This window comes from Mesoplodon densirostris, chromosome 3, assembly GCF_025265405.1.
Source record: "Mesoplodon densirostris isolate mMesDen1 chromosome 3, mMesDen1 primary haplotype, whole genome shotgun sequence".
Lineage (NCBI taxonomy): Eukaryota > Metazoa > Chordata > Mammalia > Artiodactyla > Ziphiidae > Mesoplodon > Mesoplodon densirostris.
Window position 1 is genome coordinate 103,591,922 of NC_082663.1, and position 19,141 is coordinate 103,611,062.

Consider the following 19,141-nt stretch of genomic DNA (forward strand, 5'->3'; position numbering starts at 1 on the left):
ATGAGTGTTTTTAAGAGTAAAGGTAGATAATGTGCTGCCTTGATTTTGCTTAGTCCTTCCTGAAAGTATAACCATGACCTTTTGAGAAGCCTTTCCAGTCCTATTTTTCTGTGAGTAAATTTGAAATATTTTGGATGGCATTCTTGATAAGGAACTTAATGAAGATATATTGTACCAAGGGCATATAATTTGATTCTACATTCACCTTTCTTTTAACTTGAATGCATTGCATAGTACTTAAACCATATCTTCATTCACTGTGTAACACTGAAGAGAGTTTTAAGGAAATATTGAAGCTTGTCCTAGTGCATATGTGAAGATAGTTTCTTACTGATAAATGTTACTTGTTAAATACTACCTTAGTGGAATTTGCAGTAGTGGGGCGGGGGGAAGGAAACAGTGTACTGTGAGTTCATTTTGCATTAGAAAAGATAACTAAAGAAAATATAAGTGTAAAGATACAGAAGCAAAGGAACTGGAATGATTTTTCTCAAGTGATTTTTCTGTGGCATTTCTTAAAATTTAAACATTAGAATAGGCATATTTGTGGATATATAACCTAGTTGTATCTGGCGGGTTAAGGAAGTAGTTCTTTGTTCACACTCTGGTATTCATTTACATATTTATTTGTTTGTACAACTTAGAGAATCCAGATAACTATCTTGAACAAAAGGATAAACATCTGGTATTGAAATATGGGAAGAGAAAGGGAGTGGTTAAGAACCTAAGTAATTTCCCTGTGCCGCACTCAGTAAAGTAAGCAGAAATTACTTCTAAGTATCCCGAAGATCACTCACTTGATTCTCTTAAGAGTGCTTCATATCTTACCTACAAGCATATTGAATTTATTTTATAGTAAGGATACTCTTCTGTAAATATAAACTAAAAAATGTAAAGTAGCATTATACAGTGTGTAGGGTTTTAGAATCCTTTCTCTGTTGAAGCCTGCACTCCATTACACACTACACAGTATCTGTGAGGCCTTGGACAAGTTATTTAACTTAAATTCATTGTTCCTTTTCTCTAAAAGGTAAGTGTATCATAACAAGCACCTGAAAACCCAACTGGCAAAGCCTAAACAGTTAGTGTCGGTTGATTAATCCGTTCGTTCATATCAGGAAGTGTGGAGGTAGGCAGATGTTTAGTATTATCAAATCCATCAGGAAATCCTATTGCTTCCTTCTGATATCTGGACAACCATTTTTTCACCCGTCCACTACTAGTCCAAGTGTCTGAATTAACTGCGGTAGACTCCTCATTGGTCTCCTTGTTTCCATCCTTGTACCTCTACTCTTTTTTCTAATATAGCAGCCAGGGTCATCCTTTTAAAACATGAATCAGATCATCTTCCCACTCCTATTCGTCCACCCACCCAGTTCCAGTCAATAAAAGCCAGAGTCCTTATAATGACCTATAAATTCTTACATGACTTGCACTGCTCACTCTGTTACCTACTTGATCTCCTATCAGTTACCTACTTGGTCTTCTGTCCTCCTTGATCACTTTGCTCTAGGCCACACTCACCTTTTTGCTGCTCCTCAAAGATCCCAGGCATCTTCCCACCTTAGGGTTCTACCCCCTACCCTGTCCCCACTGCCTAGAAAGCTTTTGTTCCCAGGTATCTGCGTACCTAATTCCCTTACCTCTTTCAAATTCAGACATTCAGATGTCACCTTGCCAGTGAAGGTGATTATTTTGATTATTGGTTTCATTCTGACCTATTCTGTTTACATCGCCATCAACCACACCTTACACCCTTGATCCCATTTACTTGTCCTTTCTCCACTTGTCCTTTCATTTTTCCACAGCATTTGCCACCTTATCACATACTACATAATTTTTATGTTTATGATTTATTGTCCGTCTTCTGTTAACTAAAATTAAAGCTCCAGGGACTTCCCTGGTGGTCCAGTGGTAAAGAATCCACCTTATAATGCAGGGGACGTGGGTTCAGTCCCTGGTCAGGGAACTGAGGTCCCACACGCCACAGGGCAACTAAGCCCACGTGCCACAACTACTGAGCTCATGTGCCTCAACTAGAGAGAGCCCACGCGCTCTGGAACCCACAAGCCCCAACTACCGAGCCCACGTGCCCTGCAGCCTGCGCGCCACAACTAGAGAGAAGCCCATGCGCCGCAACAAAGGATCCTGCATGCCTCAACGAAGAACCTGCGTGCTGCAACTAAGACCCGAAGCAGCCAAAAATAAATTAAATAAATAAATAAGTAGTAAATAAATCACTTAAAAAATAAATTAATTAAATTAAACCTCCACTAGAGAAGGAATCTTGTTCTCTTTTGTTCACTGGTACATTCTGAGTACTCAGAACAGTAACTGATGTGTAGTAAATGCTCAATAAATGTTGAATGAACAAATGAATGTCATCAAAGACCCAGGCTCTTTCTACCTGTCTATTCTCTCATTCTTAGCACACATGTCTGAGTCTTAAGCGAGAGAAATATCTTTAACTCTGTTCCTCTCAAGCATTTTGTATAACCTGCTTTATTTTGTTTTGGTAAGTAGGAATTTGAAAGCCCTAAGTGATTCTAAATGTACCAATAACTTTTCCTTAGCACAAATCTCAGGAACAACTACTGACCACCTCTTGTTGAATCTGATACTTATCTTTCATCAGTTCCATTGCATCTTCCACTTCTGTCTTCCTTCAGTGTTTCTGCTTCTCTCCATACCTCTTTTCATGTATTTTTCTTACATTCTTTTCCTTTTTGTTCTGTATCCTTCCTTTATATATCTACAACCCTCTCTGACCTTAATTCTGAATTGATGACTATTTACAAATAGTCATCAATTTAAAATCCATTTCATGTTTCTTAATTTTAACATTATGTAAGTTTAATACCTTTTTTTAATGGTTCATTGCTCTTTATTTTCATGTAACCCTTAAGAAGAAAAGTTTTACCATCTCTTTTTCTAGAATATCATTTTCCAAAATGGATTCCTCAGATTGCTAGTATGTGGTAGGGTGAAAAAAGGAAATCTGTTGTCAGTTGAGGTTTATAAATGTAGGGTGCAACAAAGTTAAACCAGGTTTTTTTCCTGCAGTACTTCTCACAGCATTTAATATGCTGCTGTTCATTATAAGTCTTAAAGAAAGGAATATGTATGTAATACATTTCAAACTTTCTTGATTGTAGAACCAGTCTTTTTCATGGAATATTGTATGAGACTAGTATTCTGCAGAACTCACTTTAAAAAGCTATTTTAGAATATAAATAGTATTAGGTATTTCCATTTAGGTTGAAATATTAGAATATTTCTTAAAGGTTTGGGTACTAGATGTTTTGTCTTCCTGCTTGTTCATTTTATGAACATCTGAGTGCTTGCTATTATCAGCTGTTGTGTGCACTCAGATGAACAACTTACGCAAACTGCTTTAAGCAGTACACAGTCTAAGTAACTAAATAACTCACCTAGAGTAGTACTGGAGAACTTCAGTGTTAAAATTGTAAAATTCCAGTGGGAAAATACCAACATTTCTTAAACTTACAGGATTAGTGTTCCTACTGCATCTCTTTTTTACCTTTATAAAGTAAGCTGCAAATACTTTTTAAAACCACAGTGTAGATTGCATTGTACATATCTATTAAATGCTCTGTTTCTGTTATAATGACTTCTTGTGTGGGCTATTGACTTAAAGTGAAGTTTAATATGGTGTGTATTTTATTTAAATATACAAAAACAGAAGTTAACATTTAAGCAGCGATTAGTCATTTTAACCATTATATATAGTGTTTGACTTTAGAAAAGATTATCACTTTTTTTAGAAACTATTTAGGCATACTTTATAATCTTGTAAAGAGATAGAAGTCATCACTGACTACATTTATGCTGCAGAAATAAAGGTATATTAACTGTTAGGCAAAATATTATAACTGAAATATTACTGCATGTTATTAATCTGGGGAAAGAGCAATTTTTTAAAAATGGGATTAGATAAGTAATCAATGATCATCAAATAGTGAACCTTTTTTTTTTTTTTTTTTTTTTTGCGGTACGCGGGCCTCTCACTGTTGTGGCCTCTCCCGTTGTGGAGCACAGGCTCCGGATGCGCAGGCTCAGCGGCCATGGCTCACGGGCCCAGCCGCTCCGCGGCATATGGGATCCTCCCGGACCGGGGCACGAACCCTTATCCCCTGCATCGGCAGGCGGACTGAACCTTTTTTTTTAATGAAAGATTGGTAATTTATTATGAATGTCAGGGCTGTACCTTTTCTAGTAACGGAAAATTACTAAAGTTAGGCTAATAGTGATTTAATAATGATGTTTCTCTTTCCTTTTTATTTTATGTGGTATCATATAAGGAAGACATTTATCAAAAATAGCAGAACCTTAAAAATAAAAATATTGAAGAAAATTTAGTCCTTGTCAAATAAGGACCAAAACTTACTTGATAATTAAAATCTGCTGCCAAGGAAAAAGAAATTGGTAGGCTGTTCTCCATTTTGGTAATGATGACAATTAAAAAAAAAAAAGTTTGACTGGACTATATAGTAATATATAGTATATATACTATTTACTATATATATAGTATATATACTAGAATATATATAGTAATAACTGGAAACATACCCACTGAAAGATAGCATTATTTGATAAACTTACCTTTATACCCTTTTATAACTCTAATACTTCGCAGTGAGAAGTTTGGTAAGTTATTTAACCTCTCCCCATTCCTACCCCCACCCCCACCATGTCTCTTTTTACATAATTATGAATTTTCAAAAGATGAACAAAAAGCTTTTTAATCATTAAATTACTATAAGATTCTACATAATTAGAGCGAAGTCAAACTGATATGATAGGAGGCAAACAGGACATCTTTTTTTTATTTTTTAATTTTTATTTTGTTGAAATAAGATTTAAAATAAGATGGTACTGATAAATAAAGGAGCATTTTATTCTTAAATCTAGGTATCTTCAAAGAACAGTAAAGCATCCGACTTTACTACAGGATCCTGATTTAAGGCAGTTTTTGGAAAGTTCAGAGGTATTATTTCTACTTTAAATTTTTATATGTAAATGTTCTCATTTATGATTATCAGTGTAATAATTTGTATAAGAATAGGTGTTCAGTAAACAGTTGCATTAATAGATGGAATAAAGCAAAGATTTTTTTTTTGCTTAGTGCTTTAATTAGCTTTAATTACTTTAAATTACTAGCAAAATATCTTCTTTGCATTGATAATTGTAGGATGATCATTCCCTTTCTTGAAAAATTAAAACCAGATTTAAAAGAATGGCTTATAAATAGTCTAATTCTGAATGCCCTAAGTTGTTGCTTAGGCATTGTGTTGAAATAAGTTTATTCAGACCTCATTTTAGAGATAGTTGAATAATGTGTGTTTGTGTGTCTACATTCTAATAGTCTTATTACGGTTTTGAAGTGCAAATTTATGATGGGAAAGAGCTTTAATTATAACCATGCTGCTCTTTATATTTGGCACATTTTATCCTCTAATTGTTACCATTTGAGATTTGTTTTTAAATTTACTTGAACCCCAGAATTGTTAAAAAATTCAAAATCACACAGTCCTAACTAAGCATAAGGAGATTTTTCTCAAGACTTTCTTTTTTCCTTATAAACAGTTTATTTCGGCTAGCAAACAGGTGGCCAGTGTTAAAGTGCTTGGCAATTTCTTAATATATTTTGACAAACAGAGTGTTGTTCCATCTAAATGTAAACGTGCAGAAGAAAAACAAGTGGAAAGTCTATTTTTAAAGTTTTCCTTTGAGAAGTAGTGTATTTGAGAAATTAGATCTCACTGTTGAAATGTATGAGAGTGAAGAAAATACAACCGCCTTTTTTTCTTTTTTCTTTTTTCTTTTTCGGGGCTGTGTGTGGGGGCAGTCCCTTCTGTGGCCAGTTAAACCTCCAGGCTTTTAACCGGTTTGTTTGCCCTTATTTGTCATTCAATTCCAGCTGCCTAGAGCAGTTAATACACAGGCTCTGAGTGGAGCAGGAATATTGAGGATGGTGAACAAGGCTGCCGACGCTGTCAACAAAATGACAATCAAGATGAATGAATCGGATGCTGTAAGAGCTGATTTTTTGACTTGAATAATGAGATGAATTAATGAGCCCAACAATTGCATTTTAAAGCTGTACAAGTAGAAAATAGGATATTAATTTGCTTATTGAGTTTAGTTCTCAGCACATCAGTTGACCACCATGGTTATACATGGTTAATTTGTTGCTTTAAAACAAATGGTATGTAGCTTGCTATTTATTGGTAACCTAATTTACAGTGGTTTGTTCTGGCTAAATTAGCTCCATTTTTCATTTTTTTCTTAGTGGTTCGAAGAAAAGCAGCAGCAATTTGAAAATCTGGATCAGCAACTTAGGAAACTTCATGCCAGTGTTGAAGCCTTGGTCTGTCATAGAAAAGGTTTGTTTGTCTTGTTATTTATATGTTTAACGCTGTAAGTTAATTTAGATATTCTATTTAAATTTTATTAAAAATGAACATTTTAAAGAGGATGTTTTCTGTTTCAACTTTGTTATTTAATGTTTTCTGTTCCATTTTATGTAACTTCTAGTTTAGAAGGAGAAAAATCTTGAACTTGTAAAAGTATATTTTGAATTTTGGATTAAAACTGATTGATTAACTCTTTGTTAAACATATTTAATGAATGAATGAAGATGTCTTATTGGTAACTTGTATAATTAAGGAATGAAATTCAAAAATGAATGATGAAATTTTTCTTTAAAATGTTAGTTTTGTACCTATATTTCATAGAGAACTCTGGAGTATTTTCTTCATTTTTCAAACACCATATTTAAAAACCTGGAGGGGGTGTTAAAAATTCATAGAAAATTTTAGTTGTAATTTTTTTATTCCGTGGTGAGGTTTTTGGTTTTATTTTTGAAGAATACATGGCTTTTACAATCATCTCTCTAAAACACCTAATAAATAATTTAGTATGTGCCATTCCCAGCAATACATTGCAAAAAAATAATTACAGAAAATCTACTGGTACACTTATTATTGAAAGTAACTTATAACAGGTTTTGCTATTTGTATTCTTTCTCTTAGGGAACATTTTATGGTTCTTTAAGAGAACTTTACGTAATGCAGAGCAACAGAGCAATCCAAACAATATAATTGTTAGTCCTTGACATCTGTTTTTCTTTATTTGATGTATCTGAAATACATTGAAAAATCTTTACAGAAATTCTTAATATTTCACTACGCATTGTTGCACACAAAGAAGAAAAGAATAAGATTTATGTGAATTGCATGTACAATTTTACTTTGCTTTCCTCCTGTGAGCTAAATGATATTCTTATCAAAAATTGTAGACATTATTTTCAATAATAAATGTTTAAAGGCCAAATAATGTAGTATAAATCAATTGTGAGTGTTCCCAGTGCTTTCCATATGAAAAATATATTTTTTGTCTTTTTTAGGACTAGACAGAGAAACAGTGAGCACTTTAGGGGAGAAAGGGAAGGGAGATTATTATATTATTAAACATAGTTCATCCCCTGGGAATATAGGCAGGGGTTCTTTTAAATTTTCAGTAGTGCTCTGAGCAGTTAACATTTATATGCCCAAGGCATTTTAATGACTGATTGTTGCATGTTAATTATTTTGAAATATTTGAGCAGTTTGTGAATAGATAAAATTTAGAACGACAGTAAAAAATCAATGCAATATTGAAAAATTTCACTAGTGAACACTAAAAGTGCATACTTTTTTATTTCAGAACTTTCAGCCAACACAGCTGCCTTTGCTAAAAGTGCTGCCATGTTAGGTAATTCTGAAGATCATACTGCACTGTCTAGAGCTTTGTCTCAGCTTGCAGAGGTTGAGGAGAAGATAGACCAGTTACATCAAGAACAAGCTTTTGCTGACTTTTATATGTTTTCAGAACTACTTAGTGACTACATTCGTCTTATTGCTGCAGTGAAAGTAAGCCTTATTTTGTAATCTTCCTTGAATTCTTCATACTTCAGTGTTCTGCCTATAAGAAGAATATGGTATCCTATTAGGCATGCATTTAAGTGTGTAAGTTACATACTAGTAAGTATAAAATGGCTTCAAGATGATTATTCATAGCTTAATATTCTCTTCCCCTCTGACTTAGACAGTACAATAGACAGAATTGATGTTTTTAAGAGATCTAAGGATGCCAAATAAAATAAAACCATTACACACTTACTTATATATTTATATATAGAAGTTTGCAGCTAACTGATAGCATTTGTTTACTCCTTCTAGCATAAGCTGAAACTACCCACTGGATTCTGTTGTCATAAGTAAAGTTATAATAAGAAGCAGGAAAAAACCAGAACTGATTATTGCACGAATATGTTTAATGGTGGCTTTGGCATGAATTTGGACTATAAGCAAACATTCTGTGTATATGTCACCATCTAATTATAGACAAGATAGGACTAGATTAGATAAAAAATTGTGTTATCTAGTAATATTTAAGGATGAACAGTCTTAAGTTTCTGAATGGTTAAGAAAGTAATCCCATTAACTAATGAAAATTAGTATTTTATAGATAACTCCAATATTCAGATAATGAAACTGAACTGACTGTTATTTTATGTTACATGTTTTGGAATATACTTTTTAAGATCTTATGGTGTCTTTGAATTACTGTTAGGAACATTAGTTCTCATGGAGTAGGGGGGAACTGGAAGTTTACCTTGGATTCAAACATCTAGAAAGTTAAATTAGTATTTATAATCAGAACATTGATGCATTGCATATTATAGACGATTCTGTTCTCAGGTTAATGATGACAGTTATTACTAGAGGGTTCTTAGCATTTCAGAGTGGTGCTTTCTTAGGTTTAGTTTGTCTACGTTACCAATTTTGTTTGTGTTTATTCTTAGGTGTTACTCTTTCAGTTTTTATTGGAGTGTAGCTGATTTACAATGTTGTGTTAGTTTCAGGTGAACAGCAAAATGAATCCATTATACATGTACTTATATCCACTCTTTTCTTTTTTAGATTCGTTTCCCATATAGGCCAATACAGAGTATTGAGTAGAGTTCCCTGTACTATACAGCAGGTTCTTACTACTTATCTATTTTATATATAGTAGTGTGTATATGTCACTCCCAATCTCCCAGATTATCCCTCCACTCCCTTATCCCCTGGTAACTGTAAGTTTGTTTGCTACATCCATTGACTCTACTGCTGTTTTGTAAATAAGTTCATTTGTACCCTTTTTTTTAGATTCCACATATAAACGATATCATATGATATTTGTCTTTCTGTGTCTGACTTACTTCACTCAGAATGGCCATCTCTAGGTCCATCCATGTTGCTGCAAATGGCATTATTTTATGGCTGAGTAATATTCCACATCTTCTTTATCTATTCCTCTGTTGTTGGACATTTATGTTGTTAGATGTTACTCTTTATATTCCTGGCAGTTAATTTTTCTTTTCACCTATTTAAATATATTAATATAGATAGTTATCAGTTCATTTTATATAGACAACTTGTGATATACAGAAATTCAGTTTACAGATAATGGTTCCTGTTTCTCACCTGCTCTCACCTCATTCCAGAGCTCGCACTAGCATGAGAGCCATTATTAAAAAGTATAACACCTGCAAAAAACCTGTGGGTTCAAAAAGGGACACTAGGCAGTGTCTGTGAGAAGTAGTACCTGCTGAGAAGAGATAACCTGGGACAAGACTCCCTGACAGGGTTGGCCTCCCTGTGTGTTGGATGCTCATCCCTCAAAAACAGCTTTTCTCATACTGCCTCTACCTTCTTACTGTTTTTTTACATTCCATGAAATTACAGTTACATTAATGTTTCCCAGAATGTTTTCTACATAACACTGACACCGAAAGATGTGCCACAGTCAGCTGAGTTTTGGAGATAATGTATGCAGTATCCCTGTCTTGCAGATTCAGAGTGCATTTAAAAAGCTTAGGACTGTCTAGCAGTAAAAAAAAGACATTTAACTTTATTTAACCCAGAGGCTTCCAAATTCATATGAATAAGAATTCTTTTCCACTTAATATATTTTTACATATATGCAACACACTTTGGGAGATACTGAATTAGTGATTCATTGACTAAAAGAAGAGTTAAAGAGCTATGGTCAAGTTATACCTTAAGATGAATTAAGCTCTTTCAGATTGATTTTCTACTGAAACCTAGCCCAGGTCAACTTCATAAAGGAGTTGAGAAATTATGGAGTAAGATGACAAGGCATTTTTTATGGTCTTTATTTTTTGTTTGTTTTTTATTTTAAACTAATTCATTTGTATTTGAAAGAGTAATACATGCACAGAATAATTCTAACAGCCCTAAAAGGTAAAATTTCTTTTTACTAAAACCTCTAGTTTTTCTTCCCTTGGTGAAATTCTGTTAGATGTCTTTACAGAATTAGCTGTGCACATTTATGAAGCTAATTTTCTCTTTGTTTTTCTTTCCTTCTTTCTTTCTGTGTTTCTTTTTCTCAGCCCCCTTCTCCCTCCCTTCATCTCTTCCTTCCTTCTTCAAAAAGGCACATACTATATACACGATTCCTTGCCTGCTTTTTTTACCCACTCTATTTTAAAAAGGTCTCTTTATCAACTTACGTAAATATGTGTTGCATTCTTTTAAATGGCTGTATCATATTCCATCATTTAGTATATAGATGGACCTTGAATTATTTGATGAGTCCAATATTAAATATTAAGTATTTTGATAATAATTCTTTGGGCATAAAATTCCTAGAAGTAGAATTACTTGGCCAAAGGGTATATGAAGTTTAAATTTCAATAAACATTGCCATATTACTGTCTGAAGAGGTTATACCTCTTTATACTCCCACACCAATATATGTGTTGCTTCTTCTCCCACCCAATGATGGTTTTTTTTGTGTGTGTGTGTAAATTTTAATTTCTTTAGTTATTGTGAATTTAAGCATCTTTACAAATGATAAGCCATTTGCATTTCTTTTTTCTATGAATTGTTTATGTTTATGCCCAGTTTTATTTTTTGTCTTACTGATTTCTAATACCTGTTTAATACTATTCAATACTTAGCTCTTTCTTTTATCCGTATTGAGAGTATTTTTTAAAATGATGGTAAGTTTGAAACTAGGAGTACTTTGAAAATTAGAATTTAGGGCCAAAGTAGGGGTAATGAGAACATGAGAAATTGGGGCCTTAAAGAAGGTGATGAAGTTCATCCACTCAGAATACTGCCCAAGCCTGGCCCTGTAGCCAGGGAACTCCTGTTTCCCTCTTTTGTACAGGCTCTGACATCTGGGACTCTATATTTTGGGTAATACAGTTAGTTAGCTCACGTGTATTAAGTGGTAAACTCGTTAGATGCATTTTCATGTATTGGCCTTCTGTGAGCCACTAGAGTAGGGTCAGGGATTGAGGGTAATAGCTTTGAATGTTTTTAGCACTAGAATCTTCATAAGGAATTCTTATAGGGAATGCAGATTTATAAAATATATAAAATAATTTTTTTTTAAACCAGTAGATGGATTCCCCAAGGAGTTTAACATCTTCATCGTTTGGCTGTAAGTAATCAGCATCCTTTCAGGACTCCAGGAATCTAGGCAGCATACTTTCAGATTCACTGAATTAGAATATGGTATTAATTAAAATTGCAGCGTCAAATTTCCTGGTTGGCCAGGAAAACTGCTCCACAACTGCAACCTTGTCTAACCTAGATGAGCTTGCATACAATTACGTACCATAAATTAGCGGGGGCTGGGGGATGTCTAAAGTGAATCATCAGTGTAAATGTATCCCTCTTGTAGAAGAAACTGGTTGTACCAGAGTGGATTAGTATCTTGACATGCAGAGGCATACATTAAGTTATGATTTGATATTTTGAGATTGACATATATACACTAATATGTATAAAATAGATAAATAATGAGAACCTACTGTATAGCTCAGGGAACTCCACTTCGCTATGCAGTAGAAACTAGCACAACATTGTAAAACAGCTATACCCCAATGGGAAAGAAAAAAAGATAGCATTTTAGAAGATCAGGTATGGTTCTGATTCTTTTTTTCTTTTATATTCTGGTGTTACAAGGGTAGGAAACCAAATGAAGAAAAAGTTAATTCTTATGGAGTTAAGATTAATTTTTTTATCTAAAATAACCTGACTTTAGTAGCTTTGCCTTTACCATAGCTCCTATATCTGTACCACAGTGAACATGTGATTTCTGGAATATTATGAGATAATAAACCGGGCAGAGAACAAATTAGTTTAAGTTGGTGTATCACTGAAAAGGCCAGTTGATATATACTAAGAACTTAAGCAAATATTGAAATTAAAGGGCATTTTGGTTCGCCGTTGCACTATATTGGTACATATTTTAAATAATCAAATTGTTATTGAACAGAGGAATTTATAAATGAAGAACTGATACGGCCGTGTTCCTTTAAAGGAAAACTAGGCCTAAAGTCTTAAATTACTTTTAAAATTTGTGTATGTGTAGCGGTGAGGCACAGGGATTGTTCGTTTTAAATGATAGTGACTTTTTGAATGTATTTGTGCTAGATGTATTACTTTTGTGATTTTGGCCCAAATTAATTTAGCTGAAGCAAAATCAATTCATAATGAGAAATGTTTTAAGGAGAATGTAGTCTTTTAAACATAAAAAAAGCAAAGAGAACAGTAAGACTACTGAGAGAAGAGAAATTATATGAGATGACAAATCTAGTAAAATGTATTTAAATGCCTATAGAGTGCGTTTAACTTACCAGTTTGCCTAGGATGTCTCTTGTCCTGGCTAATTAAAATGTGTACGGTCTTTAAGAACTCTGGATGTGGAGTTTTTAATATTCTTGCCCACATTTTCAAAATATGCTGTATGCTGTAAATACAGTCCAACTATGGTTTTTTCCTGTTACTTAAGTTATTATTTACACTTCTGGTAGAAATCTAAGAGTTAATCAACTACATTTATATGTGTATGTTATCTAGAGTAATCCATAATAGTACTTACTAATTATTAAACATCCCCTAGGTTAAGTCACCATGCATGCTATATACTTTTCATTTTATTCCTAGTCCACAAATCTAGATCTCATTTCACTCTTTTATATTTGGAAGAACTGTGGGTTATAGAAATTAAATGAATTTCCCCAAGATCATACAGTGACAAAACTAGTATTTGAATCCAAATTTGATTTGTTCCAAAGCCTACATCTTGAAAATACACTATCTATGTGCTTTCTTCTTCATCAGGTTCCTATAACAGTGTGTATTAATTTACTGTTTCTTGATCCAAAAGCTCTCTATTTGGAATAAATGAAAATAACTCTGTTTCACCCGTGTTATTAATGCTTGCTTCATTTGTTCAATTAATAAATACTAAAAAAAAATGAATATATCCCCAACATCAAGCTAGAAAAGGGATTATTGTATTCCAGTCTGTCCATCAGTTTTTTTTAAATGAAATTTCTAATTACTGTCTTACATTCATATTTCATTTCTTTCCTCCATTCACTTGCTCTTGCTCTTGCTCTACCAAACTCCTTGAAAGAAGTCATGGAGTTGGTTGAATTGTTCTGTTACGGTCTTTTTGTCTATGTTTTCGTTTAATTCTGCATACTAGATACATATATCCATTTGCGCTTTTTATCTTGTAGAGGACTCTCTCTCCCCCCACCCCCCGCATTTTGTTATATCTTTACATTGTTTTGCCTTTTCTTTTATTCGCTATTGGTAATCTCTTCCACCACATTTTTACTTTACTTTGTTATCTTATGGCTTTTAACATTTCCTATTTTTAATTTTTTGGCATATTTCCAACACTTAAATCTGCTTTTGATATTTTAGTAGGAAAACTTTCAATTGTAAATATGACACCAGCATTTTCCTATTAAATCTTTCTTCAAAGCATAAAACTCTGTTAGAAATCTTATTATAAGTCACATTTTAAACCCTAAAGGTGGGACTTCCCTGGTTGTCCATTGGTTAAGACTCTGCACTCCCAGTGCAGGGGGCATGGGTTTGATCCCCCTTGTCTGGGAACTAAAAATAAGAAAAAAATCCTAAAGGCTAGTGAAATGGATTTTATATGTAGTTTTGTTTGTTTTTGTTTTTGTTTTTTTTGCGGTACGCGGGCCTCTCACTGTTGTGGTCTCTCCCATTGCGGAGCACAGGCTCCAGATGCGCAGGCTCAGCGGCCATGGCTCACGGGCCCAGCCGCTCCGCGGCATGTGGAATCTTCCCGGACCGGGGCACAAACCCGTGTCCCCTGCATCGCCAGGCGGACTCTCAACCACTGCGCCACCAGGGAAGCCTTGTTTTTTGTTTTTTTATTCTAAGCTCTTATATTTCATCCAATTACCGGGTTTTTGTTTTTAAGCAAATGAACATGGACCTGTATTTTCTTTGATATTGGCATGTTTATTTTCAATATCTCATTATATTAGAGTAGTATATAAGTGCTTGGTTTTATTGTTTTTAGTACTATAGCACTTCTAGTATTTTGAAAGTATTTCAGTGTTAATTCCCAGTAGTAATATTATGTCATTCACTTACAGGGTGTATTTGACCATCGAATGAAGTGCTGGCAGAAATGGGAAGATGCTCAAATTACTTTGCTCAAAAAACGTGAAACTGAAGCAAAAATGATGGTTGCTAACAAACCAGATAAAATACAGCAAGCTAAAAATGAAATAAGAGAGGTGATTAATACAAAATGCTTTATTTATCTCTTTACCCAAATTTTCCATGACTCATTCATATATGCATAATTTTTCATAAATTTTTTTCTGAACCATTCAACACTTAGCTATTTTTTCATAACTTATGAACTGTTTTATAATTACTTTAACATTTTGATCATCATTAAAATCTCCAGATCCCTTTGTTACTTTCACATAATTATGGAATGGATAAAGAAGCATACAAGGAAAAGATTTAAATTAACCTTGAATTAATGATCACACATTTCTTTTGAGATGGTTAATTTGATTTCAGATTATTACTTATTTTGTGTCTAAAATTGGTTTTAGAGATAGACTTGTCCCACATGTAGCTGTCCAGGTGACATTGTCCCCCATATATATGTATTATATATGGTATTTTAGTAAATTTGTATAAGTTTATTATAATTTATACTTTTTTTGCCATGCTTCAATAAGGAAATTGAAGAGGTAGGACAACCTTTATATTACTTAAAGTAAATGTACCTGCTCTTTGAAGAGTATGTACCAGTGTTTTGGTTACATAGTGGGAAAATATAATTTCATTGCTTAAGTCTTCATTTATTTTATTTTAGCTGTTCCATTGGTCACTAATCACAACGTTCATTGTTTCTGTAGTGAATTTAATGTTTACCGATAGGTGTTCAGTAGACCATAATTGCACAATTTTTTTTTTAATCTGTACATTTCACCATTACAAAAATGTTTTTTAAATGTTTGTCATATAATTTTTCTAATTATTTCCATGGGCATATAAATTGTGATGAACATGTATTCTTGAAATTAGCCAGTATTATTGATATATTTTGAAATAATTTAAAGGTATATAAAGAAATGAGAAAATTATGCTCTAACACTGCTAAATTATTTGATAGTGAATTTTATACTCAAAATCTTTTCATCTAAATTAAGGTGTGGAGACTGTAGTTCATTAAGCACTAGAATATCCTAATCATAAGTCTGACAGTAAAATATTAATGGAAATTAAGCTGATGTGCATTTCCACTACTGGAAAGTTACATACAAGTTTGAATGATGCCAAACTGGGCTTTGCCAATATTGAGCTTTCAGGATTTTTAGGCACTGCATTACAAATCAAATGAGTGGTCATGACAGCTAGTTCTATAAATTTTTCCCAGACAAGATTAAAAAATATGTACCTTTTTGTTTGTTTTTGTCAGTGGGAGGCAAAAGTGCAACAAGGAGAAAGAGATTTTGAACAGATCTCTAAAACAATTCGAAAAGAAGTGGGAAGATTTGAGGCAAGTATAATAATTTCACACTTTTCTTAACAACTTGGTCACATTTTGCCACAGTATCATGGTAAAATCAAATTTGGTTTTGTACTAATGGACCTTTTTTTTTCCATGTATTGTACTTTAACAGAAACAACGAGTGAAAGATTTTAAAACTGTTATTATCAAGTACTTAGAATCATTAGTACAAACACAACAACAGGTAAGGTAATTTTTTATAACTTAAAAACTTCTTCTAGAATTTGTTTTTGATATGCTTTTTTATTTTAAAGATGATAATCAATGAAATGAGCTTTACTTGAGAAGTAATAAATGGAGTAGAGAAAACCAAAGACAGCAAAGGAAGAATGGTAGTAAAAGTAATTGGAAATTCTCGGGTCCTTTTTGCCCCTACTGGTAACCTCTGGGAGAGATATACTTTTCCCAGTTTTAGACTATGAGAAACACTTTGGACTACTTTTCCCTTTTTCTCAGTCTTCCCTGTTTTACTTCCCTATTGATCATAGCTGTTTGAGTACATTCTTGTAGTAAGTTCTTCTCTTCCATACCAGATAGAACTTAAACTAAAAACTAAATTTTAAAGGTTTTTAAAAAAATATTGTTTTGATTTTTCCTTTAGTTTGTGTGGGTTTGGTGTTGATTGTATACCACTAGTGGCATTTGTCTCCTTAAATAGAGAAAACCATGGATTTTAATGTTACATTAAAGAAAAATCTGTAACAAGATAATATCAGAGGTTTGTTCCTGTGTGTTTTAATATAAACTTGAGTAATCAAATTATTTAATATCTTGAATAGAAGGATTTTTTCCTCCAGTTCTTTTTAAACTATATAATATCAATAGATTAAATTTTTAAATTAGGTGATAACATTATATCTTCAAATTATATTTGTTTTTGATTTTAAAAACTTAGTTCATAAAGTCAGATTCTTTAAATAGAAAAAGAAATCGGGGGCTTCTCTGGTGAAGCAGTGGTTAAGAATCCGCCTGCCAGTGGAAGGGGCATGGGTTTGAGCCCTGGTCCAGGAAGATCCCACATGCTGCGGGAGCACCTGGGCCTGTGCACCACAGCTGCTGAGCCTGCACTCTGGGGCCTGCGAGCCACAGCTGCTGAAGCCTGTGCACCTAGAGCCCGTGCTCCGCAACAAGAGAAACCACGGCAACGAGAGGCCCATGCACCGCAACAAAGAGTGGCCCCACTCGCAGCAACTGGAGACGGCCCGCGCACAGAGCAAAGACCCAGCACAGCCAAAAATAAAATAAATTTAAAAAAAAATTTTTAATGAATAAATAAAGCAACTATCTGTAAAATATATATATATATATATAGATTATATAAGCTTGTTTTTAAAGGAATTGTTTTAAACTTAATGTTAGTTTATATGTCAGTCTATTCTGTTCTCTGGACTCTGGACTATCCAGGAAAGACTGGCAGCTAATTCCTTCCAGTCTCTTTTCCCATTCTTGCTTGGATATTTTCTTTTCTTCCTCCTTTTCTCATTGTTTTTGGCTAGCAATAACATAAAATGTGAATATCCTCTGAATTAGGAGATGTTATCACTTTATATTGGAAAAGCTCATTGCAGTTCTATTATTTAAGGTAATCTTATTTAACTTATACTAACAAACTGTTTCTATATATACAATTCATAAATTAAAGAAATCTTAAGTTTTTCGGTATTTAAAAAAATTTTTTTCTTACATCAAAAACTAAAATTACCCAGGAGTAATTAATATTTTAAAATAATTTATATATGAATTATATTGACAGACTTAATATAAGGGAATTTAGATGATCCCTTTAAGAACCAGACTTTAGTAAATGTTAATCATTGTTAGCTATTTGTATAGATTTTTTTTAAAATGCTTCACAGGATATATTATATAAACGACAAAAGGATTATGAGAATGTCTTTTATTTTTTGTTATCATCCACAGCTGATAAAATACTGGGAGGCATTTCTACCTGAGGCCAAAGCCATTGCCTAGCAAGAAGATTATTCCTGTTAAGAAGATCTTGGATGCTTGTTCCAGTTATGCAGAATTCCATAGTGAAATCATCTAAAACCATCTAAATAAACCACTATATATTTTATGAATTACATGTGGTTTTTTATAAATATATATTCTGACATTTTATTACAAGCTGCATGTCCTGACCCTCTTTGAATTAAGTGGACTGTGGCATGATGTTCTGCAATACTTTGCTGAATTGAACACTATTGTGTCTTAAATACTTGCACTAAAAAGTGCACTGCAAGGCCAGAAAATTTTACAATATTTTTTTCTTTACAATATGTTCTGTAGTGTGTTCGCCCTCTTTATGAAGTGAATTATCAGTGCACTGATTAATGTTCATTTATACATTCCTGTACGGAAATGATGATTTTGTGATTACAGTAATAAAATGATATTCCTTGTGAAGTATTAGTAACAGATTATTTGGGTATGTAAACATATTAGGGATCTTTTAAAAGCATTGTAATAGGAAGAAACTTTTTCTTTTAGATGTATATAGGTGATGCTATGATCACTGATTTTTTTAATTCACAAAAAACTGAACTCTCATTATTAAATGACTCAATGAAGGTTAATTAAGTTTTTTTATCTCTTGGTTCAACTTTGGGGAATGCTCTTGAGTGGGAGTAAATAATTGTCTTTGCTTGTTTTTATCCATTCCTATTATAAGTGCCCAACTTAAGAATTAGAAAAAAATAGATATTTCTGTTACAGGTCCTGTGGATTTTGCTCATCTTCTATTATCTTCAAAGTCCAAGACTTCGCATATATTTAATTTATTCCTTGCTTTTTCTTTGTTTTTCGTTTTAAACGAAAAGTAGATCATCTGTGGTCATCATTGACAAAGAATAGTGCCATGCTAAAATGCCCTGTGATTTGATGAATAACCAAGGATAGTGCAAAGGAAATTTGAAGTAAAATGAAATTTGTCTTTGGCAGCCATCTCACCTATTTCTGTATCCTGTTTAGATGGCAATTATATAACCCTTAATGTTGATGAAAGTTTAGTTGTAACTGGGATCAGAGTTATTTTAATTTTTTTAAAGTATTCTTAAAGATGCCCCTCTTCTCAGGCTTAACAACTGTATCTCCCTTCCAGAAGAGTAGGATGTTGTATGTGTAACTGAGTCCTTTCTAGCAGCACACTGGATACAATTAATATATCAGTATCCTCAGGATATGTTTGCTT

The 19,141-nt window shown here is 33.2% G+C and overlaps 1 protein-coding gene across 1 annotated transcript in view; it reads left to right on the forward strand.

Moving 5' to 3' along the window:
* SNX2 (sorting nexin 2) overlaps nucleotides 1–18,357 on the forward strand; it is a 55,050-nt gene extending 36,693 nt beyond the window's left edge. Inside the window, exons 8-15 of the mRNA XM_060091890.1 lie at nucleotides 4,933–5,008; nucleotides 5,942–6,055; nucleotides 6,314–6,407; nucleotides 7,729–7,934; nucleotides 14,513–14,656; nucleotides 15,859–15,939; nucleotides 16,064–16,135; nucleotides 17,872–18,357. Of these exons, the coding sequence (XP_059947873.1) occupies nucleotides 4,933–5,008; nucleotides 5,942–6,055; nucleotides 6,314–6,407; nucleotides 7,729–7,934; nucleotides 14,513–14,656; nucleotides 15,859–15,939; nucleotides 16,064–16,135; nucleotides 17,872–17,922 (838 nt within the window). The 3' untranslated portion in view covers nucleotides 17,923–18,357. The remainder of the gene's footprint in view (nucleotides 1–4,932; nucleotides 5,009–5,941; nucleotides 6,056–6,313; nucleotides 6,408–7,728; nucleotides 7,935–14,512; nucleotides 14,657–15,858; nucleotides 15,940–16,063; nucleotides 16,136–17,871) is intronic.
* Nucleotides 18,358–19,141: the final 784 nt, after the last annotated feature.